Raw genomic sequence first — 26,975 nt, 5'->3', positions numbered from 1 at the left:
GATGGAAAGACGAAAGGAAGGACAGATATGTGAGTGAATAGACATAAATGTAGAAGAATGGATGGATAGAAGGGTGATAAAAGGAAGCTCAGGTTTGCTCACTTCACGTGCTGATTGTAATTAGAGGTATGGTTGAAGTGGGAGGGTATTTTTGCTTTCTAGCTGCCCCCTTACTTTAATGTGTAAATTGTGAGTAATTAAACAATTAAGGTGTACCTGTACCAGTAGAGGAAAGAAACGAGGGTTATTTCCTGGGCACAGCCTACTATGAAATGATATAGAGGTTATTAAGGTAAAGAAGCATTTAAAATCATGGTATATACAAATATAAATTCGATAGTGAAATTTCAGGACTTGGAGTTTCATTTCCTATTGGATGGTAATGGAAAATCCTGTGATTCTAGAAATGCTGAATTCTTAGGAGAATTCACTGATGATATCCATGTGGTGGACCAAATTCGAGCATCCTCAGGATTTAAAATTTCTCAAGGATAGGCATTCAGAGTCAACATGATGAATTGCAAGTACATTTAACATTCAGTCCAAAGTAAGTCAGCTCTTTAACTGCTTTTAAATAATTCTCTTCGGCGATTTAAATCTATGAACCAAAGTATGGTCTTAGAAAATAATCACATTTATGAAAAATGTCCCAAATTCATACATTTGTTACAAAATGTACATCTTACAAAAAAGTACAGAAATCAATTAGATGTTAGTACCATATGTGGACTGCATTACCCGAATACCTTGGAAGAAAGACCTAGGAAAATATAGATTTACACTATTGCCATAAGCTGCAGTAATTTTTATATTGATTTTGCTTGAACAAAAGGTACATTTTTAGTATTTTCTAAAAAAATTGGATTTATATTAGCAAACTTTTAAAACTGTTGAAAACTGCTCGAAGATACTGAGTCACATTTTAGGATGAAATTAACTTCATTAACACACATCCTTTTCTTACATAGCAGGATCACTACTTTCTTATCATGAACATAGCACTTCATTTTATTGAGAGCACAGATGCAGCTGCTTAGATAAATTTTTCAGGCAACTCTCAAATACAGCCACATGCCTGATGTCAGTGTCATCACTGGAAAGTGTGTCTTTAACACAAAACAAGAACATCAATTCTGAAAAGCATGTAGAGGGTGCACCTCTTAAAATGGATTGATGTTCATCAACTCAGTAGTAAGACTCTCCTAAGGAGTAAACAAAGAAAGCCATGCTGGAAACATTTTTAAATATTGTTCAGTGGAGGAAAATGTGATCATCCCCAGTGCAGAAAGTGAAATCCTGGGAGTCTTTGATGTTATCAAGTTGCTCTTCCAACTCCCTAACCATTTCATTAGAGAAAGTAACAAACGAGCAGCAGTGTGCGAATAGGGGGCAAGATGGCGGACATGCTCTTCGTCTGTGAGAGCAGCTGAGTTGTGCTCACCACATTTCGCTTCCCTATGCATTACATCGCATCACATCGTTGAGCCAGCTTCCAGATCTAAGATGCTTCTGACATTCTGACATGCTAAAGGCTGCTACCCTCTATCGTTGCTCCATTACCTTGCTCTGGCGGTCGGTGTTTGCTGGCTTGTCGTACCTGAGGGACACGGGTCTGCACTCTCCTCCATTCTGTGCGGACTGTGAGCGGGGCTTCTGGTGCTCAGTTTCGAAGTCGGCTTCTCCCCACGTAATGCCGCCGAAAACTTCTAGCACTGCAAAGAAGCTGGCTAAGGGAAAGCCAAAGCTGAAGACACGGGCAACTACGGTGGTAACGGTAACGGCAGCGGTAACGGATACCCAGGTCTCCGAGGCCAATATTTCGCCGCCCGTAATGGAAATTTCATCGTCAGCAACTTTGCCGACAACTTTGCCGACAACATCAGGACGAACGGCAACCCACCCTCTTCTCTCGGATTGCTTGCTGAATGGTGAGAACGCTGAGAACGGTGAGAACGGTGAGAACGGCTTAGGTATGTTGAATCAAAGCGCTGCAGTGGTACCTTCTGGGTCCGGTAGTTCTGGGGCTATTCCGAAAATTCCTGGAATGTTTAAAATGAAAAGTGTGACTTCGTTGAATCCTCTAAACCCTCATTCAGATCCTTCCATTACCGAGACTACCTCTTTAAAGACTGTACTTAAGAAAGTATTTGAACCGGTTGCCAAATTAACAACTTATATTCACACTAATACTAACACTTCTCAGCCAGCAGGACAGATTTTGACTGAGTCCTTACTGCTAGATGTGTCGGCTGCCTCCATATCCACCGATATTACAACCAGGGATGTTAACGCGGACACAGAATCTGCTGACTCAGCTGGTAACTTTTATTCAATGTTCGATCTTTCCAATGCATTGGAGCTGGGGAGCATGGACGCAGAGGCGCAGGAGTGGGGGGACGACACAAGTTTAACTACCTCGCTTCAAGAAGAAGATCAGGAGTCATCAATTGAAGAAGAGGCTGATATTGAAACACCCCTGTCAGCTAGAACGGAGTGGGGTGCAGGAGACAATATGGTGCGCAAAGCTCCAGTACTTCCTGGAAAGAGCCCCCCCGTGCTTCTTGATTCCTGTCAATACCTACTACAGCGGAAACATCGGAAGATCAAACCTATCCACCAGAAGTCACACTTAACATGCTATATCAACTTATGCTTCAACACCGAGAGGAAACCAAGATAGAGAACTTGTGAATACAAGGGGCAGTCTGACGACTTCAAAACAACTTTAGGAGGGTGGCGAAAGCCTGCAATGAAACAACTGCTAGAGTTCTGGAAGCTGAGGGCAGAATTTCGGCAATCGAGGACGTCTTAGTTGGACAGAAATCCCAGCTTTCTTCTCTTGACACATTAAAGGACGACATTAATTGGAAGCTGATCGATTTAGAAAATAGGTCTAGGCAAAACAATTTACGAATTCTCGGAATCCCCGAATCCAGCGAGGGGTCAAATGTCCGACAGTTTGTTATTGAGCTCTTTACAGAAGCATTCCCTGATCTCCCCCAGTGGCAGTGGGAAGTTGAGATACAAAGAGCTCATAGGTTCCCATTCCTACAGAAGCAATCCAGAGGTACTTCAAAAGTGATGCCTAGAGCCATTCTGATTACTCTCAACAACTTTCTGGCCCGAGAAGCCTTATATGATCTCGCCCGTCCAGACCGAAAGCATAAGGGAAAAAATCTTGACTCTTTTGTTCGCCCGGACTATTGTCATGCCACGGTTCAACAACGCTGGCAACTACGTCCCCTGATTCCCTCTTTTCAAGCCAAGGGCGCTCAGGCCTTTCTACTTAATCCTTCAAAACTTAAAGTCATCCATAAGGAAAGAACATATTTTCTGGCTACAGAGAAAGCTGCTAGGGACTGCTTACAATCGCTTTGATGTCACGGGAAAAAAGGGGGAAAAATATATAATTTTTTTTTTTTTTTGGATAATTATCTGGCTCGTCAGGTGTATCATGGCCTTTTCAGGATGTGAAAGGGAAAGGTATACGTCCAAACTCTAACAAAAAAAATAATAATTCTGTAGCCTGTGTATGTTAGGATTTCCTTTTGCAATCTCGTAGAGTTTTAGGAATTCCATACTTTACATTCTATATATCTTATCCTTTAATTTGCTTGTTTAGTAAAGATACCCTATGTGGTTGGAAGCGAATGGTGAGTAGCTCTAAGCTTCTCCATCCATCATTAGAGGGACTTTTCAGTCCCTTTGCCCTTTGTGGGTTGGTGTTGGGAAGGGTGGGGGGCGGCTTGTTATGGGTGGAGGGGGGTTTCGGTGTCTGGTGGGGGGGCAAGCAGGGACAGCCTTAGTAACCTTGGTATCCTTAAGAAACATTGTGATTGTGAAGGACTTTGCTATTTATATGTATCTCTTCACTGTTCAGTATCTCTAATACTTAATCTACATTATATGACACTATGTGATCTATTGCTTAGACATGGACTAACTTGCTGTGATGGCTAGCATCAGAGTATGTTCTTGGAACGTCTGTGGCCTCAATAATAAAAAGAAAAGGGGAATATGTGCACAACTAATACAGAGTATGCGTTTAGATTTTCTATGCATACAGGAAACTCACCTTATATGGAATAACAGAGCATGGCTGGCTGATTTGGGTATGCATGTAATTGGCTGTACTAAACAGGGTGCCACTACTAGGGGGGTGGCTATCCTCAGTAGAAGAAATCAGGCTACCCTGAAACGGATTAAGACCGACCAGTATGGTCGGTGGGTGATAGCCGAAATCTTAGTAGATTGTTTCTCGTGGATTCTTTGTTCTATCTATGGCTCAAATACAGATGATCCAGACCTGCTTAATTTTTTAAGTATAGAGCTTGCAGGCTGGCCTTCCACCCTTATCCTTTGTGGTGATTTAAACATTCATTTGGAAGCAGATTTTGATATTCTTCATGAGTCACCGTATACAGGATAAAAAAAAAAGATGTTTAAGGCATTAAGTAGTTTGGTCTCTGAATTGGGGCTTCAGGACGTAGGATTCGTAAAAAGAAATTCTCTTTCTGGCTATACTTTCTTCTCAGCACCCCATCAAAAATTTGTCCGTTTGGACTATTTTCTCATATCTTCTATTTTAATATCTGACTGCAAGTACGAGATTTTCCCAAAAATTATCTCGGATCATAATCCTATTGTAATAGAGATTAAAATAGACTCTGGATCACTGGGTAAAGTAACAACATGGATATTTGAACGGAGGCTTTTAAGAGATCCATCTTACATTGAGCATATGGAAAAATTGATTTTCTTGAGTTTAATATGGGATCAACCTCCATTCAGATGGTATGGGATGCTTTTAATCAGGGGTGAGAGGGGAGACTCTCTCTTTTTCAATTAATAAACAAAGTAACTATCAGCGTAAATTAACATCTTATTATAATGCAGTTCTGGAATATGAAACAAAATTAGCTATAGCCATTAAGAACTCTTTAGATACGGAGCAGATCAAAGCCACTTTACCCATATTTAAGTCTAGGCTATATGAGAATTTTGCTTCCAAACTTGCAGAATAGCTCACTGCTTTTAGGACACAGGTATATGAGCTGGGCGAGAGCCTGAGGTCAGGTCATATTCTGGCAAAAAAAATCCGGCAAAAAGATATCTTCAACACTATAAATAAAATACAGGATGAATTCGGCCAAGTCCATGATCAGCCCGATAAAATCTTGGAGGTTTTTCGCCTCTTTTACAAGAATTTATACATGGAGGAGGTGATATCGTATACATCAGACTCAATCTTAAACTTTACTGCCAATAATAATATCTCTAGGTTATCATCCACACAGACGTCCCTATTAGACAAAGATATCACTTGGGATGAGATAGAAGCAGCTATTCTTTCTCTACCAGCGGGCAAGGCCATCGGACCAGACAGAATTCCTCTTGAGTTTTACAGATCTTTCCGGCATGTCTTAAAACAGCCGTAGAGTTTTCATATGTTTGGAAGCACAGAAAGGCGCAACTCCCCCTTCTTGGAGCGAGTCAACTATCATGGCATTCCTTAAAAAGGAGAAACCACCTTTACAACCGGCCTCATACAGACCCATATCTCTTTTAAATGCAGACAGTAAAATCTATTCAAAAATATTGGCCTCTCGTCTTTCTGGGGTTATCTCTACAATTGTTTCACATCTGCAGCATGGGTTCATCCCAAACCGTGATACTACTGACTATATCAGACGAATGATTGCTTTAATGGACTGGGCCCATGGCTCTAATACAGATTTGGGAATCACCCTGTTGGATGCCGAAAAGGCATTCGACAGGGTGGCGTGGCCATATCTTTGGGATCTCCTCACCTGTAAGGGCTTTGGTCCTAAAATGGTTACGGCTTTAAAAGCACTTTACGTCGCCCCCTCTTCTTTTTTTAGTATTGGTGGGAAGAAATCTCTTCCCTTCAGTATTCATCGTGGTACTCGACAGGGCTGTCCTGCTTCACCTCTTCTTTTCGCTTTATACATTGATATTTTTTTAAATAGACTGAACAATGCTGACCATATAAAACCAGTTCAAGTGGCTGCTACGACATATAGAGCTTTAGCTTACGCAGACGACATAGTAGTCCTGACTACGGATATTAAGGGGGCAATACCAATAACTCAAGATCTAGCATCCCAATTTGGCAATTTTTCTGGCTACAGGCTAAATATACAAAAAACACAAATTTTATTTGTAGGATCGAATCCCCCAGCACAACTAAATATAGTTTCAGTGGCCACCTATTTGGGCATAAAAATTACATCACCTGTTGCAGCTATCCCAGAACTTAACCTGACTCCTGTACTGAAAAAAGTGAACTCTTCTCTAGAATGCATTCATCATCTTCATTTATCTTTATATGGCAGATGCAGCGTTTTAACCTCTTCGATGCCGATGACGGAACGGTTCCGTCATGCACGCCGGTTGGGCTGTGCTTATGACGGAACCGTTCCGTCATGGCCACGCCCGCGCTCAGATCTTTCAGCACTGCGCGGGAATCCGCGCAGCGCTGAAGAGGTTAAAAATGATGATCTTACCTAAATTTTTATACATGTTTAGGGCAATCCCATTAGCGTTCCCCTCGATTCTTTTTCAACAGCTGGAAAGATTGTCTGCTAGATTTCTTTGGGGGTACAGAGGGCACCGTAGGTCATACAAAAAAATGATTCTTCCTAAATTAAGAGGAGGTTGGGGAGTCCCTCATTTCCTTTACTATTATCTTGCTGCAGTGTTGCAGTTCATCTCACCACTGATAATTGGGCCCAGAATATGTATTTCACCTAGACATTCACCATCAATTTATGAATTCGCAATGGGCACAGAATGCCAAGGCAGCTTTTTGAGAATTATTGAGCCTAGCTACTTCAAAAAAAACAAGTTTAAGATTTTGAGTGCTGCGTTCGGTGCTTGGCGGTTAATTAAAAGACAAATGGGCATAGATAAAATCTTGGTGTATACCCCATTTAAATCATCCAGTATCTTTCCGGCAACCTTTCAGGATTCAGTTATGACTCGGTGGCGTAATTTAGGTATTAGTTGCATAGGCGATCTTTGGCAGGATGGTCATCTAATTCCCTTTTTATTATTAGAGAGCAAATATAACCTAACCCGCAATGATTATTTCAAATATGTACAGATACATAGCTTTTTTAATACTCTCCGTCCGCAAGATCGATCTCGCTTAAAGAGGATCCCACTTATTGATAGTCTTTTTACAAAAAAAAAGATTGGCTTATACTATAATTTACTTTTGGCTTCACTTCCAGATGATATTCTGTTATATCAAAACAGATGGAATGAAAAATTGGGTACTGCAAATATTAAAATTCATGAATCTATAGTTCTGGCTAATAGTATATTAATAACTGGGAGAGCCCGTACACAACATTATATGGCCTTATTTGATCTATATTATTCACCCTTCAAAATTAGCAAATGGGGTACTACTGTAGGTACCTCATGTAACAGATGTGGACTTTTTGCAGCAGATGCAATTCACATGTTTTTTGCGTGCCCTCGATTGTCTTTAGTATTGTCTGAAATTCAAACTTTTCTTAAAATATTGATAGGTCAGACAATTGTTTTGACAGGAGAACTAGTGCTAATTGGTGTATCGTCTAGCGATCTATCTGAAGGTCAGACAAACTTTCTTTTTATTTCTATGGCAACTTGGAGGGCATGCATTACTCAAGATTGGGTGAACCCAGACCCCCCCTCTTTTTCTTTTTGGAGAGCACGCTTATTAGCTAAATATAATTTGGAAAGGGCCATATATAGGGCTAAAGGCAGGAAAAGGAGAATGATGGGTGAACAATTGTGGGCGCCTCTAGAGAATTGGATTAATGAGATTATGCACTAAGATGTTTATTTACTTATCATGTGTCTGGACGTCCTTTACCTTCGCTTATAATCTTATATACTATGTTAATATATTATATGTTCTGTTTCTTTTTGTATTAGTTGTACAATTGCTGTTCCCTGCCTGCATTAAATGAAACTGACAATAAAGAGATAAAAAAAAAAGAGAAAGTAACAAACACAGAACCATCTATACTCAGAAGAACAGTTTTGTGGATCCATATTAAACAAGGTAGATTTCAAGAGATAGCTCATTTATGAAGCTTGGTCTACTATATTCTTTACACTGGACCACCCAAGGAACAAATCCAAAAATCATAAACAATACAAAATCTGACAGGCAGATTGTGAGTGGATTTAAAATAAATTGTTTATAGCAACTGTTCCTTGGGTTGGCTCCATTGGTTTCTGGAACTTCAGGGAATTCAGTTTAAAGATCTCTGTAGCAGGTTCAAGGTGCTCTGCAATGGAGGATACCTTTACCTTCATAAATGCACATGTCATCAATTTCCCCATATGGGACCAAACATCCAAATCCACTATGAAAGATTACCAAATGAAGATCACATAAAAAGATGGCATAACATCAATATATGTCATTCATTCATTAAATCTTTATTTCGTATAAAATCATGAAAGACAGTTCCATAAAAATTTCATATCTAACAATGTAAACAAGTTATTTGACATTAAAACATAATACATTAATGCTCTTGATGTTGACAGGAGCGAGCCGAAGTGGAGGTTGCGAAAGCGAAGGTGGCGGCTGAGTGAGGAGAGAGGAGCAACAGCCGTTTGTGCTCTCCCGAAGCGATGCAGTCATACCTTGAGAAATGATGACACTCCCTTTACCCAAGGATGTGGAATCCCTCTGAACTCTATCGGATAAACAATGGTAAAGCGGCAGCAGAATTTCGCAGAGATACATGTAACTTACTCAGCTGGGCTTCAGCGCTAGCCAGATATTCGGAACAGTTGTTTTTCCGTGTTGAGCGAGCCGAGAGGCTCTGTGCTTTCCTCTTGTCGGCCGTAGCTTCAACCTCAGCTTGTGCCATTGGGCCAAAATCCACCGTAAAAAATAGAGGCACAGCGGAACATCTTGTCCCCCCGGAGCTGGAGATCGCCCCCCCAGCTCGCGGGCGCAGGCTGAATTCCAGCGCTCGCACAGAGATCCCGGCTGACAGGAAGGGGAGGGGTTGGGTGCTCAGCCCCAGCCGCACCGGCCCTCTGTTTCGGTTATCGAGTCACTCAGAGGCCAGAGTGCCGGGAGTACCCCAGAACATAAACATGTTTCAGTGGCTGGCAAGCAAAATTCTTGTCCTGACCAGGCTCAGGAAATTAGTCGTGGGAATCTGATGGATTCGTCTGAAACTGGGGAAAATCTTAATTTTAAACCCTCCGATCGGAAAACAGGGCTCCAGGGGGGCAGACAGAATTAACTTTGGATATGGCTCAGAGTACCCCCCTTCAGTTGTCTGACGCTGGGTTAAAAGTTAAAGGGAGCTCTAGGGGCCGTCGGACCCCACGTCGGGATTGGGATAAAGATTTAGACTCAGAGGCCAATGACTTTTTTTCATTATCAGACACAACTTGGTCAGGATTTGGTTCAGACTCAGGTGGGGAAACTTTGTCCAGTGACGAGATGGCAATTCAACATAAGGATAAGTCAGCCTCCGCCTCAGGTTCTGTGGCAACAGTTCGATCATTGAATCTCTGCTCTAAGAGACTCGAGGGACAATAACAGGCGACCCTGAAATGGGATTATGCACTCGGGGACCAACTGATGGGTGCGACTAAACCCAATTCCAATTATGAATCAGAAGCTTGGCCTATTCCGGCTCCTCCAACTTTAGATTCAATCATGCAGTGCGTGGTTGCACACCGCGAGGAATCTCGGATGGAAAGTAAGAGGTCGCAGAATGCCTATCGTAAACTTCAAGGGGCAATTAGGAAAGTCGCAAGGACTTGTAAGGACATAAGTGATCGAATGACCGATACTGAGTCTCGGACTGAAGTCCTGGAATCAGAGATCGCCGGCTCTAAAGGTCAAGTGGACGCTCACGAGGCACGAATTGTGGATATTCAGTGGAAGTTGGAGGAGGGTGAGAATTACCAGCGTAGGAACAACCTGAGATTTTTGGGTATTCCAGAGGGAAGGGAAGGGTCCGATCCACGTACCTATATGGTGCAGTTATTACAGGCCTCCTTGCCGGATTTGGTTGGATGGGACTGGCATAAGGAGGTACAAAGGGCACACCGGGTCCCTTTCACCATTCGTCAACCCGCTCGACCTGATGCCAAGCCTAGGGCGCTTCTGGTCTATTTTGGAAACTATCTGCTGAGACAAAATGTTTTTGAAAGAGCAAGACCAGATGCCCAACTAAAAGCTGAGGGGTTTTTGTTTTTTACTAGACCTGAGTTTTTTGTCATGTCACCGTAGAGCGCCGGTGGCGTCTACGCCAGATGATCAAGCCCTTTCAAGAAAAGGGTGCTCAAGCCTTCCTCTTAAACCCCGCTCGATTAAAGGTAATTTGGAAGGACACTACAAGTTTTTTCACGTCTGAGATAAAGGCGAAGGAGTTTTTGGAAGCTGGAGGGAAAGTTAAATCTTAGGTGTAATTAAATTATTGTTATATTTAGTTTTTCCCTCCTCCTCTCCCTTTTTTTTTTTTCCTCTCCTTTGGATGGTTAGAATGGAGATAGGTAGGGCTATCTGGTCATGGGAGGCGTTATTTTGGACAAATAGGGGGGTGCTAGCTAAGTTAAGTTTATGCATCACTTTCGGGAGAGCACATCATTCATCCACTACAGACCTGTCAGGTCTGTTGCTTTCATTTACAGGGTGGGAGGAATGGGGGGGGGTCTCTGGGGAGGGGAGGGGTAGGGAGTGGGGTGGGCAGGGAAGGGGGGGTAAAAAAAATTCAGGGAAACCAGAAGTGAGGCAAAATCCGTTTGACGCTGAGATGGGGGAATGCTTTAAGTCACTGCATTGGTATAAAAATTATTGGGATGGGTAGGTTGAGAATTTGTTCATTGAACATAGGGGGGCTGAACGATGCTGGCAAACGATTTAGGTCAGCAGAAGCTATTCGATCATTGGGGGCAGATGTTATCTGCCAACAGGAGACCCATATACCTTTTCAGAAGAGAGGGATAAATATTATTCCCGGGTATATGCAGGCGATCTGTTCACGGCAGACAACTACAACAAGAGGTGTGGCTATTCACACTTCCAAACGGATGCCCGTGGCTGAGCGAATTTTAGCGGATAAATGGGGGAGATGGGCAATAGCCTTACTACCTTGTAGAACTACTCTATGCACAATTTATGGTTCTAACCTGGATCACCCAGATTTATGGGCCAATTTAGAGCTCGAGTTAGCTGCCTGGCCTTCTCCACTTATAATCTGTGGAGATTTTAATATCCACCTAGGCACATCAGATGTCTCTGCGGGAAAGTATGATGGGAGGAAGCCACGAGTATTTAAGGCTCTTAAAGCTTTAGTAGTGAGTCACGAATTAGTTGATGTGTGGACTCGAAAAGAAATTGGAGACGCCGGGTATACATACTTTTCTTGTCCCCATCGGAAATATGTTAGGCTCGATTATTTTTTCATATCTGCTTCCCTTATAGAGCGAGCTAACATACGGAAATTGCCCAAGCTGCTATCAGATCATAACCCTTTGATACTGGAGATAGAGCTTGAGGAACATCTGAATCGCCCCTTAAAATGGTCCTTCGATAGGAAACTCTTGGTAACCGAGGGATTTATGGACCATCTTCGGAGTTGGACCAAGCAATTTTTTGAGGCAAACCGGTATAGTGCATCTAGGGAAATCGTTTGGGATACATTTAAAGCTTGCCTAAGGGGGGAGATTATTAGTTTTGCTGGGCATCTTAGGAAAGAGCAGAGGGTGGCTCTGCAACAACTTATGGCTGATCTTTCTAAGTACAAAGGAATTACATTTGCGAACTATTGAAAATAAACAGATGGATGCATTGAGTTTAATTGAATTAAAAGTGATAAGTGTTAAAGCTAAAATAAACGGAATATATAACAACAGGAATGCTAAATTATATCAAACACGGGCTAGAGATAACTATGAATATGGGGAGATGACTGGGAGACACCTCGCACTAAAACTGAAACAGAGGATGGCAGCAAATAATATCTTGAAGTTAAAGCGGCAGGAAGAGAATATGGTAACTAAACCTCAGGATATTCTTCAAGCTTTTGCTGAATTCTATGGTGATGTGTATAAATCTGAGACTGATCCTCAAACAGAAGCTCGGTTGGGATCAACTATCCCCCCTCCAATTATTCAGGAATTGGAAAAAGATGTATCACTAGCCGAAGTTACTGAGGCACTATAGATCATGGCGCCTGGCAAGGCTGCTGGCCCAGATGGAATTCCGATCGAAATCTATAAAGCCTTGCAGCCTGAGCTAGCACATATGTTACTGGATTTGTTTTTAGCAGTACAGTATCATGGCAGCTCACCTCAGTCTTGGAAGGACACCAATATAATTTTTTTTTTTTAAAAAGGCAAATCACCCGAAGACCCCGCTTCGTATAGACCAATCTCCCTTATAAATGTGGACGAGAGACTATACTCTAAAATTATAGCCCGTATACTTGCTAAAATAATAGCCTCCCTGGTTAGTCCATGGCAGCATGGATTTATTCCTGCTCGGGGAACAACTGATCATGTTCGCCGGGTGATCTCTTTATTTGACATCACCGAACAGACTCGGGATTAAATGTCCCTGTTCTTATTGGATGCTCAGAAAGCTTTTGACCAGGTTGAGTGGGCCTTTTTATGGCAGATCCTAAGTACTAATGGTTTTGGCCCCCATATTCAGACAGTTATAAAGGCCATGTACATACAACCCTACGCAAAAATACAACTGATGGGGATGGAATCCGGGAGAATTAAGATCTCACGTGGTACTAGACAGGGATGTCCGTGCTCCCCGATTCTTTTCACTCTTTATATAGACCCATTAATAAGAGCAATGCTCAACGATCAGGCTATTAAACCCTTAGTGGTTAGGGGATATAACACCAAAGTATTAGCATATGCGGATGACATCGCAATAGTTACCCCTGACCCTAAGGCAGCTTTGGACCGAATTGAGGTTTTGGCATTGGAATTCGGTAGGCAATCTGGTTATAGACTGAACACAGGAAAAACCAAGATTGTCTGCTCCAAAAATACTCAGTTCTACAATGTTCGGAGGTCCTCTGAGGCTATATATTTAGGGATAAATATAAATGCGGTGGTAGGGACGATTTGGGACATTAACTTGGTACAGATGATAAACAAGATTAGTATTGACTTAAAGCGAATGGATAATTTACATATTTCCATTATAGGACGAGCTAATGTCATAAAAATGACTATGTTCCCCAAAGATTTTTACTTATTTAGATGCATCCCGATCGAACCCTCCAAAGAGTTTTTTATAAAAATTGAAGGAATATTTTCACAGTTTATTTGGGGCTATAAAAAGACCAGAAGATCAATAAAGCTGATGACCTTGCCACAAAACTGTGGGGGTTTGGCAATCCCCCATATGCTATATTATTTTGGGGCTGTAACCTTGCAGCAAATGATTAGCCTTTTTCAGCCTAAAATTGGTACAGGTACAATATCGGTGGACCATAGTAGGGAGTCTCCTCCCTCTATTTATGAGCTGGCTCTAGGGGATCTCGCTTCAGGTGTCTTATTAAGGCAACTTGAGGGGAGTTATTATAAAAAAATGCGGTTCAAAATTGTTAGAACTGCTTGGAATGTATGGAATAAAATAAGTAAACTTCTGAGAATCCCTAAGGTACATAGGCATCATTTTATATGGCGTTCGTCCATGTTCCCATCTTTACTCTACGACAAATTAGGGGAAAATTGGGAGCAGGCAGGAATTAATGTAGTAGGGGATCTATTTGACCAATCTGAGCTAAAATCTTTTGAAGAGCTTCAAACCCAATTTGGTGTAGATTCCAAGACCTTTTTTAAATATTTACAACTTAGGGAGATAATTAAATTAGTAATGGCCCAAATAACTGAACTGGATAATATACCGATACTTGACTGTCTGGGGCATAGGCAGCCACGGGTAAAAGATTTATATTTAATTATGTTAAATGCCAACCAAGATGATATTGCCAGCTCAGAAAGTGTTTGGGCAGGGAAGCTGGGGGACCAAGATGTGGACATTTGTAGGTCTCTTTATTTGTCGAAAAAAAAATTCATGGCAACCAATCTTAAAGCTCAACACTTTAAAACTCTGTTTAGGCTTTATTACACCCCTGCCAAACTGTTTAGATGGGGGAAAAGGGAAACTGACCGGTGTCCTAGATGTGATCAGGGCCCAGCAGATATGATTCACATGTTTTGCGGTTGTAATAAGCTTGATACTTTGAAACAAAAAATAGATAATTTTCTTAATCAAGTCACAGGTGGTTTAGCACGATTAACTCCTACTTTGATTATAATTGGGATTGATGATAGTTTACAGATGCACTCCTCTCAAATATATTTTTGTTTTATGGTTTCTGCCATTTTTCGATTAATCATTGCAACTCATTGGAAGGATGCTGAACCACCCTCTTTTCAGGAATGGTATGCAAGACTTCTTCATGTTTTTAACTTAGAGAAGGCACTTTATAAATGTAAAGGGAAAAGAGCTAAAAAAAGAGGTCTTCAGGTGTGGGGTCCGATATGGGAAATTGATGAGAATTGAAGGAATAACTGGGAGCTTTAACGAAGAAGTTGTATCTCTTCTTGTTTTCTACCCTTTCCTAAGGGATATATGGATGTAATAAGTAATTTGCGGAATTTGTAGTGATTATTTGACGTTATTGATTCTGTCCTTTTTTTTTCTCTCTTTTTTCCTTTCTCTTTGCAACAATGTATGTATTGGTTTTCCTGATTGAAATAATAAAAAAAAACAACAAAAAAAACATAATGATGAATTTCATAGACATCGATATGAGCAATTTTGTGCATTAAAAGGATGGTATACAAGAAGATAACAGATCCACAATGAAGAGATACATAAATATTTGATAAATAATTAAAATTGCTAAAATTCTCTAAGAAGACTCCCACCATAGTAAGTATAATGATCATAATTACATTATAGTCAATGCAGCACAGTACATAATATTATTCACCCCGACAACGTACAAGGAGACAATTATCAATCCCTCCTCTTCTTTGCACGTATAACCCACATCCAGCTTAAAAACTTGGCAACGGCAATCACAATGGATTCATTAGTAGCTGTTTTTAGGATCCTTAGTGCTTCGCTGCTTAACCTAGTTCCCAGGTTTAAACAGATAGGTTTTAACCATCTGTGCCTAGGAGTTTTATAGGCTGGACAGGCAAATAAGATGTGTGCCAACGATTCATTCTGTGTTGGACAAAATGGACATTTGCTGTGGTTCAGGTTGTGCCATTTACTGACAAATAAATTAGTGGAGAGTGATCCCACCCTAACTTGATGGTAAAGTTTCCTATCTTTAATGGAGGTGATAAGGTCCCAGTAATTTTCATACTCCACTTCATGCTTGTGTTCAAAATTGTCCCTGGATATTAAGGCAGAGAAACGCTTTGCTTTAATCATATTCCAATATGCTGCCTTATATTCATTCTTTGCAGGAAAGGGGTTTTCAGCGGGATTTACCCACAATCTACTCATCCCCATCTCACAAAGTGTGATTTTTACCTGTCTCAACCATGGAACTGTATGCATGCTATCAGCCTCCCTGACTTCCAAGAGTGCTTGTGTGTACCGGGATAACTCTGGGGTAACCCAGAGCCTTCTCAAGTATGCCGCCGGTCTAAATTGTGCAATATCGTCAATAGAATAACAGCCAAGATCTAAAAATAAGGGCAATGGAGGAGTTGACTGGGGAAGGCCGGTCAGTGCCCTAAAAAAGATATTTTGGGCTGTTACTAAGGGGGCTAGGTTGTCGAAGCCCCGCAGTTCGGCCCCATACAAGACCGCGGCGCTAATTTTAGAATTATATATTTTTAGGGCTTAAGCAACAGGTTTAGTGTAAGAAAGACGCTGCTCCTTCAGCAGGGCACCTGACAATTGGGTATGCCTAAGGGTCAATAATCTAATCTGAGGCTTCCAACTAAGTTTACTGCTGATAGTTACCCCCAAATAAGTAAAATTCTGAGTCTGTTCCAGGATGCCTTCCTTCATTTCAACTCTACCATTTATAACCTTGTGTTTATGTAGGACCATAAATGTTGTTTTCTTACATTCACTAGGAGATCATGATCCTGACAGAACTCCTCAAATCTCACCAGAGCAGACTGTAAACCCTTCTGTTTCTTAGAAAGCATCAGAGTGTCATCTGCAAACATAAGCAACGGGATCTTCAAACCTGCTAAGGTAGGAGCATCAGTGGGAAAGTTCTGGAAGTACTGGACTACCCTATTGATATACAATGAAAAGAGGGTTGGTGCCAAAACGCACCCCTGGCGAACCACCTTTGCTATAGGGAACCTTTGTGTGACACTCCCCTGCAGATCCCGGCGTACCTGCGCATAATTAGCATCATGTAGAGTAACCAAAAAAGCCAATATTTCAAGTGGAATACCTAGTTCCAAAAAGGTTCTCCACATTATGGCGCGGGGGACGAGGTCAAAAGCCGACTTAAGGTCGACGAAAGCAGCATAAATAGTGCCCCCGCCTAAAATTACCACACGCAAATAAACTAAAATAAACCTAAAAACCTGGTCAATAGTACTGGTACAAGAACGAAAGCCCACCTGAAGTGGTGACAAAATATCAAATTCATCCATCCAGGCCTGGATTCGGCTTAGTACCATCCTAGCTGAAACATTCTGCATACAGTCAATGCGGCTTATGGGCCTATAGTTACCTGGGTTAGAGCGGTCTCCTTTCTTAAAAATTGGTAGAATTTCTGCTCCTAACCATGTATCGGGCATAGATGCTCCCCTAGCAATAGCATTCACAAGGAGCTGAATGTAGGATGCGCAATTAGTTATATCGTGGAGGAACAGATCCGCCGGGATACAATCTAACCTGGGTGCCCTGCCTCTGGGGACTGATTTTAATGCTGTTTCCACCTCTTTCTTTGTAAAATACAGAGTAGATTTAACAAATGGCAATTCAAAAGTTTCCTGTGTGGGGTTCATAGTTGCAAAGTGGGCCTCATAGTGAGATACCCACTGCTCGGGAGCTACGTGGTTCACTGGCACACAACTCGGTTCACGCCTACCCCATTTCATGAGATGCCAAAAGGTGGCCATGCTTCTCCCTGTACAAGCCTTGAGCAGCTCTACCCAGTATTGTTCATCCCATTCCCTTTTTGTTTTCTGTTGGGTCAACTTGTACCCCGCCCTTGCCTTTCTTATTTCTCCCCGATTCTTGGATCTTATTGCCCTAGCTAGAATTCTATAAGCTTTTCTACATGATTGACCATACCAGGCGGCAGCCTTAGGGCCCGAATAACTCTGTGTTTTTTTGACCATAGTAGTAAAAAAGCCTTTAAGCTTGTTAAACAATTCGCTGTGGACCTGTGAAACCTTTGAGTTCACCTCCTCTTGAGTTGCACAGTTTTGAAGGATAGCTGTTGCACTAACCACTAACTCACTCATCAGCTGTAAGTGCTCTACTTTTTTAATAACAGTAGTCCATTTAACTCTCCTTGTATCATTAGTCAAATGTGCTTCTACATAAGCAGTTCCAGGCACCTGACTAACAACAATGGGAATGCCTTTGAGCTGCATGGAGAGGACTAGGGGGTTATGGTCGCTCTCGGTTCGCTCCCGAACTACCATATCGACTAGGGAGGGCCAAAATTCCTTGTTAAGGAAAATAAAATCAATGCGACTATTTTGCAACCCATTGTTAAAGGTTTGCAAGCCCTGCCTATCTGAGACGGACCTCCCATTGATAGCCCTAACCCCCTGTTCCAGACAAAACACTTTTAACTGCAGGGCTGCCCCTGTCCATTTTTTAATGGGTGGAAGATCCAAATGCGGTATGTTCCACTGGACATCCTCCTCAGAACTGAGATTGACATCATTATCATCAAGGGGCTCAAAGGAGCAGTTGAAATCTCCAGCGATTATCATATTGCTTACACCTTTGTGATCATGTAAAAACATATCTAGGAGGGCTACAGTGGGAGAGGCTTTCCCACCTGGCATACCCCTAGCATAAACATTAATAAGCCACAAATCGGGGACTTCTGCCATCTGTATTCTAATTATTAAAATGTCCCTACTGTCAATATGCAGTTCCTCCGCCCTGTAGAGGTCAGACTGCCTCACCCATGTTGTAAGTCCCCCCATGGGTCTTCCCCTCTGCCCCCCCTAGTGCTGTTTTTGAAAAATGTATAAAACCCTGACGATAAATATGGTCCATGGCCCAGGTTTCCTGGAAGGTCATTATGTTGTGGCCTTCAATAAAAATAGACCAATCCACTGAGGATATCTTTGAACATAACCCTGCTACATTCCAGAAGACTAATTTTAGGTCTGGCATGGAATAGGGCTTATTTACTTTGCACACAGGGGGCCGAGTATAATCTACATGGATTCAGCCCGAAACCCCCTCACCTAACGGGATACTTATTTGTGTTAATCTACAATCCCCTTCTTCGCCCACCATATTGTCACTTGTGATTCTATCACTCCTGTTGCCTGTTGGTTGTGTTAATATGGGTGCTCCTTTATTGTAAATGTTCGTTGTACGATCAACCACACACCGCTCCTTAAATAGGTATGTGTCTGGACTAATAATACTTGGTGTGTGTCCAAGTCAATCTATTTCCTCCAAAGTGGAAAAGGCTTCAAACCTATTACATGTAGGAACCGGGTATTTCTTTCCCATAAACAAACCTACCGTTAGCTCACAAAAGACTTGAACATCACCCATTTCAATTATGTTTTTCTAATACGTATTTTAAATTCGGATGGCCCCAAATTTTGTCTTAGGTGCATGGTCCTAACCTTTTTTCAAACCCTGACACTTCTTGCTTGAGAGAAATGAATTTATCAAATACTCTAACTGATGTACCAAGGAAAAGACAACATGCACCTGTAAAATCCACATCGGTCATTTGTAGCAGCAGTAGTTTCAGCCACTTTTACCCCCACCTTGCACTCAGAAATTAATATAAAGATTACTTACCTGTAATCCCCATTACACTGAGTCCTACTGTTACTCATCACCGTTCTAACATCAGGTGTTACATCCACAGAGACACGCCCCTTTAAGCCATATTTTTGCAAACCTCTCTCTTTGAAGGAAATCTACTAGATCGCTTCCGAAAGAGTCAATCATAGTAAACATCAAATGAAGCTAACATTTAGTACCCATCATGCTTGAGGGAGGGATGGTGGGACGTAGGACTAGGACAAGGAAGAACAAGACTCAGACTCATTGTGATGTAGACTACAGTTAAATAATCAGAGCATTACCACGTATTTGCTCTTCCTAAAGACCATCCTAACACATGCAGATTTGGCAAGCAATATAGGAAAACATTGATATAAAAAGTTCTCTTACTTGATACATCACAAATGAATATTTTATTTACAGAGATAGTGCAAAAAACAGAGATTACAATGCCACAGAGCCAGGCATAGCAAAACCAAAGGCAGCGCCCAAACCTGGAGCCTGCAGTGCCGAATGTAGGTACTCAGTGACAGCTCTGCAGATGTCAACGATAGAACACAGGGCAACTATTCCAGTCAATCAACTTAGTACAGAAAGAGAAAGGGGATCTAAGTCAAAGGCCAGTGAAATGGCAAGATACACCGATTGGCTAAGAGTCAAAACAGATGGTCTAGGACCCTGTTGGCTAGCCCCGAATGTCACAGAGAGTCAGACTATAAAAACTGGAAGTATGCTCAAAATACACATACAAACCCTCCCACCAGCCATTTAATGTAATGTATGCTCATTATCTAATGAGGAGGAAGGCCATAAATAATGAAGAACAATCCCTTACACAATAACAGTATGTAGGGTAAAGAAGAGAATGTCCACTATTGCTTCCTCTGCACAGCAGGGGACTAGCAATGTACCACTAGAATGACTGCAGAGCAGTGTCACTAAGCCCCAATAGTTGGGGTGAAGCAAATCCAAACACTGCAGGGCTTCCTGTAGTAATGAAAGAAAGCAGAAATATTTGTAAATATCTTCTTTGCGCCTAAAAGTTAAATGCAGGAGCACTAAAATGTTTTCCTTCCTCCGAGACAGAAAAAAGACAGTATTCACTTTACTGCTAATGACCTCTTACGATTCCCTTAGAGGGAGGAGTTTAAGAAATGCTTTAGGACTTAAAGGAGCCTGTTTCTGAGGTGGAACACCTCATGTGTGAGGACGAGAAAGAGGGACGAACTGGCTATGGTCATCGAGGTCACATAGCACCATACAAAAGTTTAAGTATATCAATATTTAATTCTGTATTTATTTGGGGTATGTTATATTGAATAAATCCTGCTGACCTGAAGTTTTTCACATAAATCGATAAGGATTGAGTGGACAATGGTAGCTGCACAAAATTACAAAAGGGTGCCACCCTTTTGTCTCATCCTATCACAAGTAATCAAAATGCTGCAGCTGAAGCTGTACGTGTAACTTGCAGCTCTAAGTTCTCCCACACAACCTCACCCCTAAAGAAACAGGAAAAGCTCAATGGTCAAGCAAGGCTCAAGTTCAGGCTACGTTTACTGAGCACAGTTTTCCGCATATTCGCACGTCAACATCCAAGCTCACAGTAGAGAGCACAAATTCCTCTAAAGAACATTTGGTAATACAAGCTCTTTCCTTCAACCATGTTAGATTGGCTTATACACAATTAGCATATTTAATTCACTTGCAAATCCCTAGTAAAGTGGCACTCCCCGTGGCCAGAACCTGTAAATTAACAACCACTAGTGAGCCTGCCGCACTGACTGTGCCACCCACATAAGTAGCACCTTAAACATATTTCAGGTCTTCCATTGCAGTTCTAAAATGCTGTTTCGTCCTGGCAAAGTAAAACTCTTACCAGGCCCAACCCTTCCTTGTTAATACATATGTCACCCCTAGGGTAGGCCATGGACAGCCCAGAGGGAATGGTGAAAAGTATTTAATAAGTAAGACATGTACCTTTACGTTTCATATGTCCTGGTAGTGACCTACTCTGACTTTTTTTTCGCTACTGCAAGGCCTACCTTTCCCTTAGAATAACAATGGAATTACCTTATTATGTTTTACAAATTTAATTTCCAAATGGGAACAGGTAACCCTTTCATGTTTTGTGTCTGGAATCACAATTTAAAATCTTAACTTATGGTGAAGTCAGTTTTTACATTCAAATTCTCAAATGCCACTTTTAGAAATTTGTCATTTTCCTGCCTTAGCTACTTAGTGCCTTTAACTCTTTCCTGGGTCACATGACTGGGTGTAGCTGACAGATGAGCTTTGGGTATTTCTCTTAGACAACCACACACAATAGGGAGCTCAGGAGTGCCTGGATGGGCCATCACTGGCAGAATGAGAGCAACAGTTACACTTGAATAGGCTGTTTCCTGCTTCAGCATACCCCCTGTAGTTAGTCTGGAGCCTGGACAGGGAATAAAGGATGCCTGGGGACTTCAAAGGGAAACGTCTAGAAGGTTCTACTCCACTTCAAAGGCATAACTGACTGTAAATACTGTACCTCAGACACCAACTCTTTAGTACACTTCTGGAACTGTAGATACTCTGCCAGGAAGAAGGACTGCTGTGCTGCTGAAGTACTGCCACTCTGCTGGACTACTGCTTTGCTGTGCTGCTTTGCTGTGCAGACCTGCTGCCTGATGTCCTCCTGCCTGGGTGAGAAGGACTGGACCTTCATCTCTTGAACAGAGAACCAGAGAGTGACTCCAAGGGCTATTTGGTTGGCCTCTTGATTTGAGCCGCAAGGCTAAAGAAGATTGTGCCTGCACCTGGACTTTTGCCATCTGTGAGGATACCCTGCCAAGTGGTGCCACCTCAGTCCTGGACCATTGGAAGTGATCCTAAGGTGCTCAGCCAGCGTTTTGTGGACCCAGCGGAACCAATGCATCTCCTCTGCTGCGCGGCGCAACTCGCAGCAGAACCGTTGCATCGCCGCTGCTGCATGGATCGGAACCGCAGCAAAGAAGGGCATCGCAATGCAGCCTGTAGCTGCATCAGAACCGCTGCTGCCTGACACATCCTCAGCGCAGGCCCTTGCATCCCTCATCGACAACAGCCTCAATGATGATGCCGGAGTCCGCATCGCAGCCTTGTAGCTCCTTTGGACCTACACAACTCCCCCACTGCACAACTCATCCCTGACTCTGGACTTCTCATTGCAAGCCCTCATACAGTGGATCTTCGACAATGATGAAGCACAACCTCACACTGCAGCTCGACGCAGTGCTTCAGCTACACAAAGCATCTTCGATACTGATCCTCTCAATTCTCTGCAAACCAAGATTGAAGGTACTTTGTTCAGCAGGCCTAAAGTGATCCCTGTAGCCAGCCTGTGCTCCATCGCGGTCAGCCTTAACTTGTCACTTTGTACCGGGCTGGCGCAACCAAATTTCCACAGTTTGCACTTTATGCCTTTTGGCTCTATTTTTATTAAAATCTTTAAAAGAGAGAGCAAATTGTGGAAAGGTCAAGGAGCTCTCAATGCAAATGAAGGCAGTCTGGAATGGATCATGCTGTCAGTATATATGCAGAGGCATGTTGCAAATCTGCCCCTGTGGGCTGTAAATACCTTTGTGGTGGAAGGGAGGGCTTACTACTGCCACTGCATAATTAATGTGCTTGAGCAGGAAAAACGGGGTGACAGTGAACCACCACTCCATGGGGCATATTATCAAGGGCCATAATAAGCGACGAGATATTAATCGCACTATTAACAAGCTCACGCTAACCCTTGTTGGCGCTTGTTTTCGCGCGATGGCTGCCATTTTCTTACCACCCTGCATGCCCTCGCTAATGACATGCAAAGTAGGCGTTCCTGAGTAAAACAGCATGGGAGAACTTGCTAACACGGCTTAACGATATTATCAAGCCGGCAGCAGAGCCATGAAGCGATGAAAATAATTCCGCTAAGCCCCCTTTATCGCAGGAATTCAACTCCTGCTATAAAGTTGACTTAGCCATCTTAATAATGGGAGGTGGATTGCAAGGCTAAGACCACAAGGGCGTATCAGCGATGTTTTCATTATCGCTCAAAATATATCACAGCATTTCCCGTGATATTCCCGTGTTTTGCTGCTATCGCTGGATTTCTTATCGCCTTTGAGATAAGCGTTGATAATACCGTGCTAACTCGGCGATGAAATCCAGCGATAGTCGGTGATAGAAATAAACACGCTAAGCGCGCTCTGCGATCTTTATCGCAGTTTGTTGATATTATGCCCCATATATCTGTGCCATACTTATTGTAATCTGATTGTCCTGCAGTCTCAGTTCATGAATGTGATAAATACACATATCCACATTATAAACGTCAATGACTAATAGAAGTGCATAAACTTAAATGGATATATTGTATTGAGAATAAATAAAGCAAAAAGCAATATATGATTTTCTGTAGCTATTCATGGCCCATCTCCCTAACCTTTAAACATGCCATCAAGAATGTATTGTTCTCTTAAGTTGTCCATTTTTTGCAATACTCCATTTGCTTTTTGCACCCAGAAGCAATTTAGTATTTTGTGGTGCTGTGCTTGTATGTATGCTGCACTTATATAGTGCAAATGTAGGTGAAGGGTAATGTTGTGCTGTGCAGGGTTCAACAAAAAGATACAGCTGACATGATTAGAGGGTATGAGATTTCTAGAAGTGAAAGTGGGCTGTTACTGCATCATTATGATGTAGTTTTTGCATCAAAGCGGTGTGTCTTTTTCGATTTCCTAAACAGGTAGGGTTGGCCGGGGCCGTGCTAATGGATACATTGATGTTGTTCATGATCCTAGGTGCATAATGGAGAAGATATGATACCTTGTTTTAAAAGAAATTGCACTTCTTCATCTCTGATATGATGGTACCCTGGGTGTGCCAAAAGCCAACTGGAGATGATGAGCTTGTCAGCTAGCTAGGCAGGGGTGCCAGTCGTGATGGGTTTTATAAATGATGCAGCTGGTTTTGATGATCATGCAGGCTGCAAGGGCTGTCAATTGAGCTCATATCAAAATGGGGTAATGTAGTCATATTTCTTCAGGCCCTTGGAGAGGCATGCTTCTAATTGTAGGATGCCCTTAAAAGGGGGCAGTGTGGAGTATGGGAGGCCATGTATCAGCACATTGTCACTATCCAGATTTGAAAAAAGGAGGGCTTGGAGTTGCTTCCTGAGAGGATTGGTTTCACTTTCTTTTCAAATTTTACAACAAGGTGATGTGTTATTAGAGGGTTGGATCGGGGTCCATAATTAATTTTTTGCAATAGCAATGTCCCCTACTCAATGCTACTGCTGATCCTTAGGCATTTCTTAATGTTATCACATGGGTATCCTCCTATGTTGCTACTTATCAATATAATATTTATAACAGATATAATAAATTTTAAGTCAAAAAGACCATATCCAACCTGTTTAATTCCTCCAAACCATTGCACAGCACTATCATTGACCATCAGTATTTGTCCAGGAGGGGCGCTGGAGTCATAGCTGCCCACCTTCACATGCCTTATGGTTCCATCAGAATCCCGCTGCCAATTGACAATATCATACCGTGCTGGCGGGTTGCCATATCTATCGAAGAACCCCTCTGTGTCCTCTTCACTTAAGCGCACATTTTTGATATAGTGAAGGAGCTGGAAGGAAAGAAAAGTTGAATTTAGTATAGAAAAACATTGTTGTCTGGATTTTCAATGTCTTTACCAGAACATTTTCTAGACCTAGCCCCTTGTCTTACTCTGTTACCACAATTATGTTGCATGGGCAAAATGGAAGATGAGTAGCATTGCTCTCGCAATCTCATTTTGATATATTTTCTAACTTTTGTTCATTAAAATGTACCCTTTCAACAAGTCACTGAATTTTTCTAAAAGCCTTAGGTGCTGGTGGACCAGATACATCACCTAAATTTATGAGATTGTATTTTGGTTAAAATTCCGAGCAACTTCTTCAATTTGCGGAACCGTACCGACATTTCTGCCTTAATACCTGATAGCATGCTATTCACAGCATGCATGTTTTGTACGATTATGCATGTTTTTCCCTCTTGCTGTGACTCAGACTTCTCAAATATTAGGATTTATTAATTTCTTTATTTAATGATGTATATTTACATATGTATCAGGTAATTAGAATAACATTGATTTGCTTATAAAAAAAATTTCATGGATTTTTAAAAATGTTTTAGAAAATTAAAATTGGGTTTCTGTATCAAAATTAACTTAATGGTAAAATTGAAAAATATTTTAAATTAAAATAAGTCTGGTTCATATTTTTAGTAGTATTTCCGTCTGTATTTTCAATCTGTGGCTTATATTCTATATGAGTCAAATTTGTACATGAATAGATCAATTAAAATTGTGATCACAAGATTAAAATAATTGTTGATCATGACAATAGTTTATAATGGGGGTACTTTTATAATATAAATAAAATATATATATATATATGACATTGGAGGTAGACTAATAAATCTACCCAAACACAGTGCCTGACTCCTGTGATGTTTTCTCTTATTCCCTCCAGAAGTGAATTAAAGGCTGGTCACTTGGCCATGCCCAGTAACTCTGCTGTGCTGCTGATGGTTCCAGTGAAACAGAAAAAATGCCACCGTAGAAGAAAAGTTAGCTGGTCTTCCCCAGTGCGGGTCCAACTCCCTCCACGCACACATTCTGCACTTATATTTGTCCATGACAATGCAGTCTTAAGTCCTTGAAATCAATGGCCAAACAGTAAAGTAGGCAAAATAAGGGAATTGTCTTGCACCCGTGTGAAAGTGCTAGAATGCACTAAACTGGTAAATATTCTGATTTATAGGATAGCAAAAGGGCTCTGGCTTGTTCGTTCTTGGGCTATGCAAGTTAGGGCAATTTTTCTAATTAGGGTCTTGGTTATAGTCGGGCTAGTTCATTAGATGCCAAGCAATAATACTTTTGCCATTTTATGCAAGCGCCAGTGGGTGATATAGATCCTTTCACAGCCTCTTGGACTTCTCATCATTGGTTAACAATAATGAATAGGGAGGAGTCTGCTCTCCAGCTGTCCCCTATTTTCTTCTGCTCTTAAACAGGATTTGGTGGTGCACCCCTAGTGGGAAAAAGCTAGCACCTCTGCAAGGCCTTATCCTGACAAGGTGCTCCAAACATGACCAGCTTTAGCGCTGGTGTTTCCAGGTGCACCAATCTTTTTTTGCGGACCCCCAATTGCCCCCTTCTCCACAGATTCCCACACTACCACCCTCCAACAGTGCCCCTCGCTTCATAGTCATCTCTCCCTCACATACATTTTATTTGTTTTAAAGCATTGCTCATACCAGTGCATGGTGTCAGAACACTACAAATCGTACACACATTATACAGAGACAATGAATCATAAGTGTGTAAATCAGTCTATAGGAAATGTTACATAGGAGAATGAGGTGTACAAGGTGTAGGAATTACATGTCATCCATACCATTAGGCAGTATATTTTATGAGTGTTTGGTCTGAAGATGCACAAACCCAGGATTTAATACATTCCACAGTGATTGGGGTTGGTTTTTACTAATAAGAATCATTGAGGAGACGTGTTAATCTTACAGAACAAGAGATGGAGGGGTCGGACAGCTTGTAGGGCCCTGTGAATAATCAGGCTAGGTGCTCGTGGCTTGACCGAGATAGCAAGGCAGTTAGCAGCAACGATAGAAACAAGAAACACAAGTTTTGGGGTTTAAAAACTCAGGTGTCAGGAGCAATTGAGCCAGTCTCAAACTCAGCAACAGAGGAAGATGCTATCCAGGGCCAGGCTAGAACCCTAGAGAGGTGCAGCTTGTTTGCTAAGACTACTGTGAAAGGTGGTGCTGATGCTGACCCTCAGACAAATGCTGCAAGGATACTGGGAGAAACTTGTGCTGCTGAGGAAGACACATTGACTGGCCACATGACCTCGACCCTTTGGACAATCAGTTTG

At 41.9% G+C, this 26,975-nt stretch overlaps 1 protein-coding gene across 1 annotated transcript in view; it reads right to left on the bottom strand.

The window, feature by feature from the left end:
- LOC146782752 (extracellular calcium-sensing receptor-like) overlaps nucleotides 1-26,975 on the bottom strand; it is a 90,602-nt gene that overhangs the window by 9,447 nt on the left and 54,180 nt on the right. Inside the window, exon 4 of the mRNA XM_085637227.1 lies at nucleotides 24,440-24,664. Within this exon, the coding sequence (XP_085493353.1) occupies nucleotides 24,440-24,664 (225 nt within the window). The remainder of the gene's footprint in view (nucleotides 1-24,439; nucleotides 24,665-26,975) is intronic.

The sequence above is a fragment of the Triturus cristatus genome, chromosome 12 (assembly GCF_964204655.1).
Source record: "Triturus cristatus chromosome 12, aTriCri1.1, whole genome shotgun sequence".
Lineage (NCBI taxonomy): Eukaryota > Metazoa > Chordata > Amphibia > Caudata > Salamandridae > Triturus > Triturus cristatus.
The sequence above is the reverse complement of the archived record's forward strand: the minus strand, read 5'-3'. Positions and strand labels throughout refer to the sequence as shown.